This window comes from Pelobates fuscus, chromosome 6 (genome assembly GCF_036172605.1).
Source record: "Pelobates fuscus isolate aPelFus1 chromosome 6, aPelFus1.pri, whole genome shotgun sequence".
Taxonomy (NCBI): Eukaryota; Metazoa; Chordata; class Amphibia; order Anura; family Pelobatidae; genus Pelobates; species Pelobates fuscus.
Window position 1 is genome coordinate 104,242,399 of NC_086322.1, and position 13,314 is coordinate 104,255,712.

Sequence of the window (13,314 nt, forward strand, 5' to 3'; positions counted from 1 at the left end):
CGCCATAATAGCGTTAAGATGTAGTTTGTTTTGTCCTTAAGGTTTACCTTTAATCTCCATTAACAACTAAAAAGGTTAAAGAACAATTTAACCATAAAACAATTTAAAGAAGAGGAACACGAAACAGAATCTTTGTAAAACAGGGATGGTGCAAAAACAGATTTTTGCCTTAAAAAAACAATTCAATCACAGGACGAGTTTTAGTTGCAAGCGAACTCTTTTATCCAACTGACCATATTTTGTTACTACAAAAATAAAAATAAAATACTTGCGTTTGGATTTAGGTTTGCTTTGGTATTTATTACGCACAAGTTCTCTCTTTTTTTTTTGCTCTCTTTTTTATGTTAAAAATATATAAATTCTATCAAAAGTTCCAATCACTTTTATGCACAGATTGTATAATAGGACTACCCAGTTTTGGAAAATACTTTCAAATGCTTAAAAAGTCATCACCATTCAATCTACAATATGCTAGTTTATGGAACTTGAAATGCATCTGCATTAAACAAATAAAACCTCAAAACTACCCAAAACCCAAGCAATTTAGTAAAGTGCTTTTGAACAATCTGAGCTAACAGAGTAGGAAAAGATATTTTCTAAAACAGATGTTTGCACTGTTAAGGAAATTTTCAGATCATGTACCAAGATATGTTAAAATTTGCCTAAAATCAAGTTTTGGTAAATACATAAAGATACTAGTTTCCTCATATATGCAGTAAAAGCAGCAAAGTGGCTGAATTGTCAAACAATTTAATTTATTACATTTACAAATGAGCAAATCTCTTCTATGTACTTTCGGAATTTAATTCAGATTTTTACTACAAGAGTTTAAACTAAATTAGACCAGATGGAAAATTAAATGTCTATGGATTGCAATAAGTAATACATGTTCAGAAACATTAAATAAAAAAAAAACAAAATTGGACTAAAACCAATATTTCTGTTACATAAAACCATGTAGATTGTATTATTTAAGGCAATCAGTTAACTCAGATCTAAACATTTGTAGTCATAAAAAAACCAAAAAACCTTCTGTTAAGATAGATGGTGTCTCCCTATTAAAACTGAAGCATTGAACACATCTGGGGAAAAAACAAATGTGTTAATATAGAAACTATTCTTTTTGTTTAGTCCTCCATATTTATGCTATAGAAGATCCTGTGGATTTTTCAATGCTGGTGGCAAATTTATTGGACGTGATTCCTCATCCAGTAGTACTAAATCTTCTACATCACGTCCACTGTATTTCCTTTTGCATATCCTAACCACTACTTTCTTTTTGAGGAACAGTTTTATGGCCTCCCGCGAGGCTACTGCCTTTGCATTCTCTTTAGTTTTTCCACAGCCCATTCCTAAATAAACAGCCTGGCATCGTAACTCACAGACTATATTTTCCTGAGAGGTTTTATTTTGGGGTAAGTCTGCTAATTCTTTCAGTGGAACAAAAGCAATATCCAATGACGACTTTAAAGATTCAATGCAGTTAATCAGAAGTTCTGAATGGTTTAACGTTGGGCTAAAACCTCCGGCGGACACAAGTTTCCAGGCAACGGTCTTGTAAAGTCTGTTGAAAAATGCCTGTCTTTCCTTGGTGTCTTCCACAGTAAGTTTGCGCGGTGGCTTTGCTGTGTTTGCACTAGACTGAGATGCCCCCTTTGCTACTGCTGCTGCTTGCTGTTGACATTCAGCAGTATTATTTTTCTCCTGAAGAGCTTCAGGCTCATATCTGGCTGCAGCTGGAATGCTCGCACCATAAGCAGGCTTAGCATTGGGAGCAGACACAGGTGGAGGATGACTCGATGTTTCAGAATAACTTGGGTTTATACCTGTCCTTTGACCACCACTAGTAGATGGGCTCAGGGCACCAGAGCCTCTTTCTGATGATAACTGCACCGCATGTTGTGCCTCACCATGTGCAGTTTCATTGTTTGAGATATCAGGTTCTGATAAGTCAACATCTTCAGTGGGTTTTAGCTTCTTGCACGGCTCCTCTACCCCTTCTGTTAAATAAATAAATAAAAAAAAATATATTAATTATATACAATATTTACTGTAGGAGAAATACAGGCAGGCACAAATACTTTCAGTTTGCTTAAGTGAACAAGCCCTAAATAACCTAAAAATCAATTTCAGAGGTTGTAAAGAAAAAGGATATTGTGTTTCACATTGCAGGACAAAAACGACAAGGCCACTGCACCCAGACCACATCATTGTTATTATAGCCACAATATTAGCATGCTGGTACACCTACATTTAAAGTATCACTCCACTTCCCACATGAAAACCAAAAAAACAAAAACTGTTTAGTAGATGTACCCTTAATGAATACATGCACAAATTCACTGGGAGTATATCCTAAAAGAGCTTGCAAAGGCTGCAGATCTTATAAATTGCAGCCCTAGCAAGCCCTCCCCTTTTTCCCCCAGAAGAGACTTGCAGTCTCTTCACATGAAAATAACCAGAGGCGTCTCATTGAGAAGCCTCAGAATTGATTCACACAGCTGCATGTTCGCGCACTGGTGCGTGCACAGATGCAAGTGCGTGCACCGGCTCGAGTGCGAACACACACGTCTGGTCTGATGTCTGGAGCTGAGGGACTGGTGAGTGGAAGCAAATTTATAAAAGTGCAGGTTTCTCATAGAAATCAGCACCTTTATAAACTGGGCTTAAACTAGGCAATCCTCACCCATAAAGCTTTTGGGGTGTGGAGTGGTCCTTTAATTTGTTTGGATTGGCACCTAACCCAACACATCATCTATGGGATATTATATATATATTATATATATTTCACAAGATAACCTGGCACTCCACCTTCCATTGGCAACAATGTTGATACTTGCCTGGGTGCAATTCGTCAACAATAAATATTTAGAGAACAAAAAAACAACGATGCATTCACAGGTCTTCAAAGTAAAAAAAAATAATTGTATTTTAAATCTTAAATGCTGTATACATCAAAATCAACGTTTCAACCCCATGCAGGTCTTTCTCAAGATCACAGTGTAAGCATATGGATTTATAAGGAAGTTACCCCCATTAAACTTGCCCAACATGTGAAAAGACAGCCCATCGACTGATTGCACCCGTAAGTGATGACCGTGACGTGCCTCTCGTGCTTGTGAGTGATTACTAAGGGTAACAGAGATACAAAAGTACGTTGCCGTAGAGTTGCCATAGAAACTACGTGCAACTACGCCAACCGGAATCCATCACCCGGGAGTTCATGGAGGAAAGAGAACACTAAGTACAAACTTATGTATTTTGTATCTCTGTTACCCTTTTTATGTTCAGTATAGTTCTATTTTTTCCATCTCTAGGCCATCTATATGTCCTCTCCTATATTGAGACCTTCCCTTTAAGGATTTTCTCGTATTTATCTGCTAACAGCTAAAACCATCTTCTTCTTACATAGATATATGCATAATCTTGTTCTAACTTTTCTTTTGCCAAGATATCAGTAATATATATATATTCTTCTTTTTGTACTATATTTTCAATTATGAGACCTATGAGTCGTTCTTTACTGCATGTACATATGTTTGTATATAGCCCACATCTCTGGCACCTTCTTCTCGTTCTCTACACGTCACTACACTCTATTCATTCCTCCCCATATTCATCCCCTATGACCTCCGCTCCCACCACCTTCATCTTTCACCACATCCTGCCTTATGGGGCTACTTCACCCATTTTTCTCTTTTTACATTTTCACCCTCTGTTTACTCTGCTCCCTTTGTTCTTTCCCTTTTTTAGACCCATGTTCATCTCTGTTCTATTTCACCCCCCTCACTTACACACTTTTATCAACTATCACATCCCTTTACCATTCACTCCCTTCTCATCTGCTATCCATTGGTCTGGTCTTTTTTACTACACTTAATCTTATAACAAAATACACCATTCGTTTACATGTTAGAAGTACATTATTCTACATATCCTCCTCGTTGGTTTTATTTTCATTTAATGCATGCTCCACGTTCAATGATATTCCTCTAACATCACGTCGCTATGGTAACTAGATGCATTCACAACCTCTTGGTCGCAGCATGATTACGTCATCACGTCCACGCCGGTCACACACGTGCGATCACCGGAGCACAACACAGCGTTAGCACATGGATCTTGGGTGTCACACTTGCACTAGGTAAGTGATTACTTTGTAATAATTTATGCCTTATATAAACAATCCACTCATTTGTATGTACATCTTGACAAACACCTCTTGGGTAGAAACGTTGATCATCTGAACAACATATAAAAATCATTGAAAAATCCTCTGGAGTGCTCTCTTCATCTTCTTGCATATCTATCTACGCTGTGCAGCACCGGGGTCAATTTAACTGATTAAGATCTTGAGGAAGACCTTTTAGAGGTCGAAACGTCGATCATTTGAACACATTTCTTTTGCACAATAAACTAAGTTATCATTTTTAAATCCAGGCGTGCACCTTTATGATTTTTCTATATATACATCGCGGGTTTGCACCCTGGTAACAGCTGATAATTTCAACTAATGGGAAGAGTGCCAAACTTACTTTTTGGAAAAAAAATAATAATAAAAAAAATAATAAAAAAAAAATATATATATATATATATATATATATATATAATCATAGGCACAATGAAGTGCAGTGCACATATATATTGCTGTGGTCTGAATGCAGATGTTTGGCTCTGTTATGTGATGCTCGATGTCAAATGCCATCAAATGCTTTTCGATGAGAAGCATTGGATTCAGTGCTTCCCTGTGAGAAGCATTTAATTGGTTGGGTGTGTTGCTCTCTGTGCATGCATTCTTATTACCAATGCTTTTCAATGAGAAGCATTGGATTCAGTGCTTCCATGTGAGAAGCATTTAATTGGATGGGTGTGATGCTCGCTGTGCATGCATTCTTATTCCCAATGCTTTTCAATGAGAAGCATTGGATTGGACAAGAAGATAATGATGGTGGGCTGACAGCTTTTGCACTACCACAGTGAGACCAGGAATTTTATATAAAATTGGTTGTAAGGAGCCTAGGTTGAGATCCCCTCAATAAATTCCACTTAAAATTAAATGACAATTCATCGTCACGCTCAGAGAAACCCACCACCAATAAAATTGTACTTTTTTTTTTCTAATACAAGTGAACATTCAATAGTTTTGAAAGTATTGTAAATTAAAGGTAGGCTTAGTGCTCATAATGTGTATGAATTCATAATATATATATATACACACACACATATATATATATATACACACACACACACACATATATATTACAGGGTGATAGTGAGACACCTTGCTTTTTTTGGTTAGCTTTGGTTTTACGCTGAGTGATTCCTTTGTTTTGTATGTGTAGGAATACATCTGCTACAGCATCATACCAAATACATGTTCTTATTAAAATCTTTCTTACTTCAACATGCTCATCTTCCCTTTCTAAAAGGAAAACAAGACAAACATTATGCATGATGCCAAACTCTCTCCATAAAGATGCATTGATTGATGAGGAGATGCAGATTACAGAAGCATGGCAGTTAGTAGTGGCAGTGAGTAAGAACCTCTAAGGATTCCCTATGGGAAATGACAAGACTTTTTTTTATTTACTATGGGTGAGAGTGACAACCTAAAAACACAGGAAAACAAACAAAAACCACTAACATTAGACACACGTTTATTACTCAAATTACAGTGTTCCATTGAATGTTGCTGGAAAGCAGCATTGCAAATAAACGTAACACATTACACAATAAAACTCTATGGATTTACATCTATATTCTGCTAACCATTGCTACTTGCAATCCCTCTTTTCTTCACCTTGGAAACCAGATCATCTCGAATTGTATGGACTGGCGCATCATTCACCTTAATATTGTCTGCCATATTAAGGGCTTTTTCCATAACTGGAGAAGGATAACTAAAACAAAGTAAAGCACATTTTTTTAAAGAATTTGAAGCAAGTGAAGGATAAGAAAACAAAAACCAAACAAGCATGTATATACCTATAAAAGTACACTTACTGAAAAACGTGTGGTGAAGCAGTTTAAGCATTCTGTGCTGCTGAAATAAGCATTCATGTTCGTGAATGTAATAGTTTTGCACTTGTATGTACATGTACTAGAAGGGAAAAGCAAACTAGTCCAATTGTCTACTAACAAAAAGCCAGCATTTTTAATGACAAACACTGAAGCAGTAGGCATACTTAAAATCAGCCATTAACGTGTATATATAATTTACAAATAAATATATGCTATACAAATACACTCACATCTATTTATGGGTACAAAGGCATAATAAACATAACTTCTCAAAGATTAGCCTTCAATTACAAACAATAATTATAATTGCTCCCATTCCATAGGTCATTTAATTCATCTATAGATGCATGTATGTAGGTTTACCATATATATAGTGGACTGAGGAGAGACATGAAAAGCAAAGATTGAACCTAATACGGTACACGTGCAAAAAGCAATATTTGTAGTAGAAAATGATGCAATGTCTAACACTGAACATAATGAGGTGCCATAATTCATGGATCAGGGCTGCCAATAACTATAACATTTACAGAGGACATTCAGGATTCATATCAGAATATAACATTGTAAGCATTACTCAAACTTTAAAAAGTAACAGCCATTTCCAGATTTAGTAATGAGGTATTTATCAATGTGTGGCAACCAGAAAACCCGTGTCAAAATAAAAGTGGAATAATCACTAATGGAACGTGTCTGCTGTTTGAATGTTTCCCTGGGGATCATACCCGTTTGCCGAACACTACAATTTCACAAATCTGTCTCCATTATTTCCACATACAGAGATGAAGCCAGAGGACACACAAATAGTCAGTCTGAGAACCCAGAGAACTATTTCAGGAACCAGTCCAGCTGCAGTAGCCCACACTGATGTATTAGATACACTACCTTGCATTATAATGTATTACTTTTTGCAATATTCCATGGCCCCACTGTATACCCTGTGTGTCTAGCACTTTGCATTACACCCAAATCACCATTAGGAAGTTGCACTGCACCCAGTCCATCTGTAGCACCCATATGACACATATTCACCAACATCACCTGGTACTACACTCTTTTCATGTATAGCATCAAGTCCACCTACAATACAGTACTACACCTGCAATACCTCGTAATACACACAGTCCAGCTATTGCGCGCGCGCACACACACACACACACAGTGTCCCCGTGTTACGCGCACACACACAGTGTCCTCCCGTGTTACGCGCACACACACAGTGTTCTCCCGTGTTACGCGCACACACACAGTGTTCTCCCGTGTTACGCGCACACACACACTGTTCTCCCGTGTTACGCGCGCACACACACAGTGTTCTCCCGTGTTACGCGCGCGCACACACAGTGTTCTCCCGTGTTACGCGCACACACACAGTGTTCTCCCATGTTACGCGCGCACACACACAGTGTTCTCCCGTGTTACGCGCGCACACACACAGTGTTCTCCCGTGTTACGCGCACACACACACAGTGTTCTCCCGTGTTACGCGCACACACACACAGTGTTCTCCCGTGTTACGCGCACACACACACAGTGTTCTCCCGTGTTACGCGCACACACACACAGTGTTCTCCCGTGTTACGCGCACACACACACAGTGTTCTCCCGTGTTACGCGCACACACACACAGTGTTCTCCCGTGTTACGCGCACACACACACAGTGTTCTCCCGTGTTACGCGCACACACACACACAGTGTTCTCCCGTGTTACGCGCACACACACACAGTGTTCTCCCGTGTTACGCGCACACACACACAGTGTTCTCCCGTGTTACGCGCACACACACACAGTGTTCTCCCGTGTTACGCGCACACACACACAGTGTTCTCCCGTGTTACGCGCACACACACAGTGTTCTCCCGTGTTACGCGCACACACACACAGTGTTCTCCCGTGTTACGCGCACACACACACAGTGTTCTCCCGTGTTACGCGCACACACACACACAGTGTTCTCCCGTGTTACGCGCACACACACACAGTGTTCTCCCGTGTTACGCGCACACACACACAGTGTTCTCCCGTGTTACGCGCACACACATACAGTGTTCTCCCGTGTTACGCGCACACACACACAGTGTTCTCCCGTGTTACGCGCACACACACACAGTGTTCTCCCGTGTTACGCGCGCACACACACACACAGTGTTCTCCCGTGTTACGCACACACACACACAGTGTTCTCCCGTGTTACGCGCACACACACACACAGTGTTCTCCCGTGTTACGCGCACACACACACACACACAGTGTTCTCCCGTGTTACGCGCACACACACACACACAGTGTTCTCCCGTGTTACGCGCACACACACACACAGTGTTCTCCCGTGTTACGCGCACACACACAGTGTTCTCCCGTGTTACGCACACACACACAGTGTTCTCCCGTGTTACGCACACACACACACACAGTGTTCTCCCGTGTTACGCACACACACACACAGTGTTCTCCCGTGTTACGCACACACACACACACAGTGTTCTCCCGTGTTACGCACACACACAGTGTTCTCCCGTGTTACGCACACACACAGTGTTCTCCCGTGTTACGCACACACACAGTGTTCTCCCGTGTTACGCACACACACAGTGTTCTCCCGTGTTACGCACACACACGCACACACACAGTGTTCTCCCGTGTTACGCACACACACACACACACAGTGCTCTCCCGTGTTACGCACACACACAGTGTTCTCCCGTATTACACTCACACACAGTGTCCCCCGTATTACACTCACACACAGTGTCCCCCGTATTACACTCACACACAGTGTCCCCAGTATTACACTCACACACAGTGTCCCCCGTATTACACTCACACACAGTGTCCCCCGTATTACACTCACACACAGTGTCCCCCGTATTACACTCACACACAGTGTCCCCCGTATTACACTCACACACAGTGTCCCCCGTATTACACTCACACACAGTGTCCCCCGTATTACACTCACACACAGTGTCCCCCGTATTACACTCACACACAGTGTCCCCCGTATTACACTCACACACAGTGTCCCCCGTATTACACTCACACACAGTGCCCCCCGTATTACACTCACACACAGTGTCCCCCGTATTACGCACACACAGTGTCCCCCCCCGGTATAACACACAGTGTCGTGCCCCCCCGGTATAACACACGCACTGTCGTGCCCCCTCCCCGGTATTAGTATTACACGCGCAGTGGTCTCCCCCCCCAGTATTAGTATTACACGCGCAGTGGTCCCCCCCCCGTATTAGTATTACAAGCAGTGGTCCGTCCCCCCCGGTATTAGTATTACACGCGCAGTGGTCCCCCCCCCGGTATTAGTATTACACGCGCAGTGGTCCCCCCCCGGTATTAGTATTAAACGCGCAGTGGCCCCCCCCCCGGAATTAGTATTAAACGCGCAGTGGTGTCCCCCCGGTATTAATATTACACGTGCAGTGGCCCCGTCCCTCCCCGGTATTAGTATTACATGCGCAGTGGTCCCACCCCGGTATTAGTATTACATGCGCAGTGGTCCCCCCCCGATATTAGTATTACACGCTCAGTGGTCCCCCCCCGATATTAGTATTACACGCTCAGTGGTCCCCCCCCGATATTAGTATTACACGCTCAGTGATTCTCCCCCCCTGTATTAGTATTAGTGGCGTGGCCACCATTTCATGTATCAGAGGCACATGGTGAGAACAATGGATGAAAACATGCACTGTGTGTCCCCCCCCGGTATTACACACGTACTGTGCCCCCCCCGGTATTACAAACGTACTGTGCCCCCCCCCGGTATTACACACGTACTGTGCCCCCCCCCGGTATTACACACGTACTGTGTTTGTGTCCCCCCCGCGGTATTACACACGCACTGTGTCGTCCCCCCCCGGTATTGCACACGCACTGTGTCGTCCCCCCCCGGTATTGCACACGCACTGTGTCGTCCCCCCCCCCCTGGTATTGCACACGCACTGTGTCCCCCCCATCCGGTATTACACACGCACTGTGTCCCCCCCATCCGGTATTACACACGCACTGTGTCGTCGTCCCCCCGGTATTACACACGCACTGTGTCGTGTCCCCCCCATGCGGTATTACACACGCACTGTGTCGTCGTCCCCCCGGTAATACACACGCACTGTGTCGTGTCCCCCCCATGCGGTATTACACACGCACTGTGTCGTCGTCCCCCCGGTATTACACACGCACTGTGTCGTCGTCCCCCCGGTATTACACACGCACTGTGTCGTCGTCCCCCCGGTATTACACACGCACTGTGTCGTCGTCCCCCCGGTATTACACACGCACTGTGTCGTCGTCCCCCCGGTATTACACACGCACTGTGTCGTCGTCCCCCCGGTATTACACACGCACTGTGTCGTCGTCCCCCCGGTATTACACACGCACTGTGTCGTCGTCCCCCCGGTATTACACACGCACTGTGTCGTCGTCCCCCCGGTATTACACACGCACTGTGTCGTGTCCCCCCCATGCGGTATTACACACGCACTGTGTCGTCGTCCCCCCGGTATTACACACGCACTGTGTCGTCGTCCCCCCGGTATTACACACGCACTGTGTCGTCGTCCCCCCGGTATTACACACGCACTGTGTCGTCGTCCCCCCGGTATTACACACGCACTGTGTCGTCGTCCCCCCGGTATTACACACGCACTGTGTCGTCGTCCCCCCGGTATTACACACGCACTGTGTCGTCGTCCCCCCGGTATTACACACGCACTGTGTCGTCGTCCCCCCGGTATTACACACGCACTGTGTCGTCGTCCCCCCGGTATTACACACGCACTGTGTCGTCGTCCCCCCGGTATTACACACGCACTGTGTCGTCGTCCCCCCGGTATTACACACGCACTGTGTCGTCGTCCCCCCGGTATTACACACGCACTGTGTCGTCGTCCCCCCGGTATTACACACGCACTGTGTCGTCGTCCCCCCGGTATTACACACGCACTGTGTCGTCGTCCCCCCGGTATTACACACGCACTGTGTCGTCGTCCCCCCGGTATTACACACGCACTGTGTCGTCGTCCCCCCGGTATTACACACGCACTGTGTCGTCGTCCCCCCGGTATTACACACGCACTGTGTCGTCGTCCCCCCGGTATTACACACGCACTGTGTCGTCGTCCCCCCGGTATTACACACGCACTGTGTCGTCGTCCCCCCGGTATTACACACGCACTGTGTCGTCGTCCCCCCGGTATTACACACGCACTGTGTCGTCGTCCCCCCGGTATTACACACGCACTGTGTCGTCGTCCCCCCGGGATTACACACGCACTGTGTCGTCGTCCCCCCGGTATTACACACGCACTGTGTCGTCGTCCCCCCGGTATTACACACGCACTGTGTCGTCGTCCCCCCGGTATTACACACGCACTGTGTCCCCCCCCCGGTATTACACACGCACTGTGCCCCCCCCCTGGTATTACACACGCACTGTGCCCCCCCCCCCGGTATTACACACGCACTGTGCCCCCCCCCCGGTATTACACACGCACTGTGCCCCCCCCCCCGGTATTACACACGCACTGTGCCCCCCCCCGGTATTACACACGCACTGTGCCCCCCCCCGGTATTACACACGCACTGTGCCCCCCCGGTATTACACACGCACTGTGCCCCCCCCGGTATTACACACGCACTGTGTCCCCCCCCGGTATTACACACGCACTGTGTCCCCCCCCCGGTATTACACACGCACTGTGTCCCCCCCCCGGTATTACACACACACTGTGTCCCCCCCCCCGGTATTACACACACACTGTGCCCCCCCCCGGTATTACACACACACTGTGCCCCCCCCCCGGTATTACACACACACTGTGTCCCCCCCCCGGTATTACACACACACTGTGTCCCCCCCCCGGTATTACACACACACTGTGTCCCCCCCCCGGTATTACACACGCACTGTGTCCCCCCCCCGGTATTACACACGCACTGTGTCCCCCCCCCCGGTATTACACACGCACTGTGTCCCCCCCCCGGTATTACACACGCACTGTGTCCCCCCCCCGGTATTACACACGCACTGTGTGTCCCCCCCCCCCCGGTATTACACACGCACTGTGTCCCCCCCCCGGTATTACACACGCACTGTGTCCCCCCCCCGGTATTACACACGCACTGTGTCCCCCCCCCGTATTACACACGCACTGTGTCCCCCCCCCGGTATTACACACGCACTGTGTCCCCCCCCCGGTATTACACACGCACTGTGTCCCCCCCCGGGATTACACACGCACTGTGTCCCCTCCCCGGTATTACACACGCACTGTGTCCCCCCCCGGGATTACACACGCATTGTGTCCCCTCCCCGGTATTACACACGCACTGTGTCATCCCCCCCCCCAGTATTACACACGCACTGTGTCGTCCCCCCCCCCAGTATTACACACAGTGTCCCGTCCCTCCCGGGTATTACACACAGTGTCCACCTCCCCTAGGGTATTACACACAGTGTCGTCCCCCCACCCCCCCTCATTACACACTTGTCACACTGACCGGCAGCCGGTGAACACGTGGTTGACCCAGACCATGGAGTATGAGAGCAGGCGGTCCAGGTCCTGGTTGTTGTTCTCCAGGGGGGGCAGCCGGTCCCCGCAGTAGTCGCTCAGGTTGCGGAGGATGAACTCTCTCCGGTAGCCCCACAGCTTGTCCGACTCGCACTCCCCGCGGAGGCTCTCCACCCAGCTGGCCGTGTCCGGGCTCTGACCCAGGAACTCCGACACCTCGTCCTCAGCAGCCATGGCCGGCGGGGCCGCGGCCGGATCGGGGTAAGGCGGCCGGATCTCCTCGGTGGCCGGTGGCTGTAAACCGAGCGACTCTCCACTACCGAGAATAGAAACGGAAACCCTCTCCCAGACACTCAGCCAAGAGAGTCCGCCCAGCAAACCCGTCCCCAGCATGGGAAACCAGAGCAGGAGAGAAAGGTTCCGCCTGAGCACTGCCACCCCCGGCCTCCAGACATACAATCACACAGTCACACGGTCAGCAAGTCCTGGAGAAATGGAACACAATGGCTTAAAACAAAACGATATACATTATATAGACTGCTACTGTTTGCCAAACCCTAAACAACACCAAATGCTATCAAAATACATGTTATAGTTCATTAAACAGGTGGCAGATATGGTCTGACTTTGGTTATATGTTCTGCAAACAGTGATTTGAAGGAATTACAATATATTTTGCCAGTAGACAAACAGTAATAGCCAAGCACGCTTTACTTACAGCAATTCTAATTTATTGCCTCATGTACACAAGGAAAGACATGAGATGCCAC

At 46.5% G+C, this 13,314-nt stretch overlaps 1 protein-coding gene across 2 annotated transcripts; it reads right to left on the reverse strand.

Annotated features, from left to right (window-relative positions):
* Window positions 1–256: 256 nt before the first annotated feature.
* CDKN2AIP (CDKN2A interacting protein) lies at window positions 257–13,015 on the reverse strand. Of its 2 annotated transcripts, none has more exons than XM_063460005.1 (3): window positions 12,534–13,013; window positions 5,770–5,900; window positions 257–2,000 (listed from the first exon to the last, which is right to left on the reverse strand). In XM_063460005.1, the coding sequence occupies exons 1-3, from the start codon at window positions 12,935–12,937 to the stop codon at window positions 1,147–1,149; spliced, it is 1,389 nt and encodes a 462-aa protein (XP_063316075.1). In that variant the 5' UTR covers window positions 12,938–13,013; the 3' UTR covers window positions 257–1,146. The 2 variants fall into 2 exon arrangements, with proteins under 2 accessions (XP_063316075.1, XP_063316076.1); XM_063460006.1 differs by having other exon boundaries at window positions 1,914–2,000; window positions 5,801–5,900; window positions 12,534–13,015.
* Window positions 13,016–13,314: the final 299 nt, after the last annotated feature.

What these genes read in the sequence shown, in the direction of transcription:
- CDKN2AIP (XM_063460005.1), bottom strand. Translation starts at nt 12,937, where the DNA reads ATGCTGGGGACGGGTTTGCTGGGCGGACTCTCTTGGCTGAGTGTCTGG. An exon ending in CACGTGTTCACCGGCTGCCG is followed by an intron (nt 5,901 to 12,533) that starts GTCAGTGTGACA and finishes ACTTTGTTTTAG; the next exon opens with TTATCCTTCTCCAGTTATGG. An exon ending in AGGGATTGCAAGTAGCAATG is followed by an intron (nt 2,001 to 5,769) that starts GTTAGCAGAATA and finishes TTTATTTAACAG; the next exon opens with AAGGGGTAGAGGAGCCGTGC.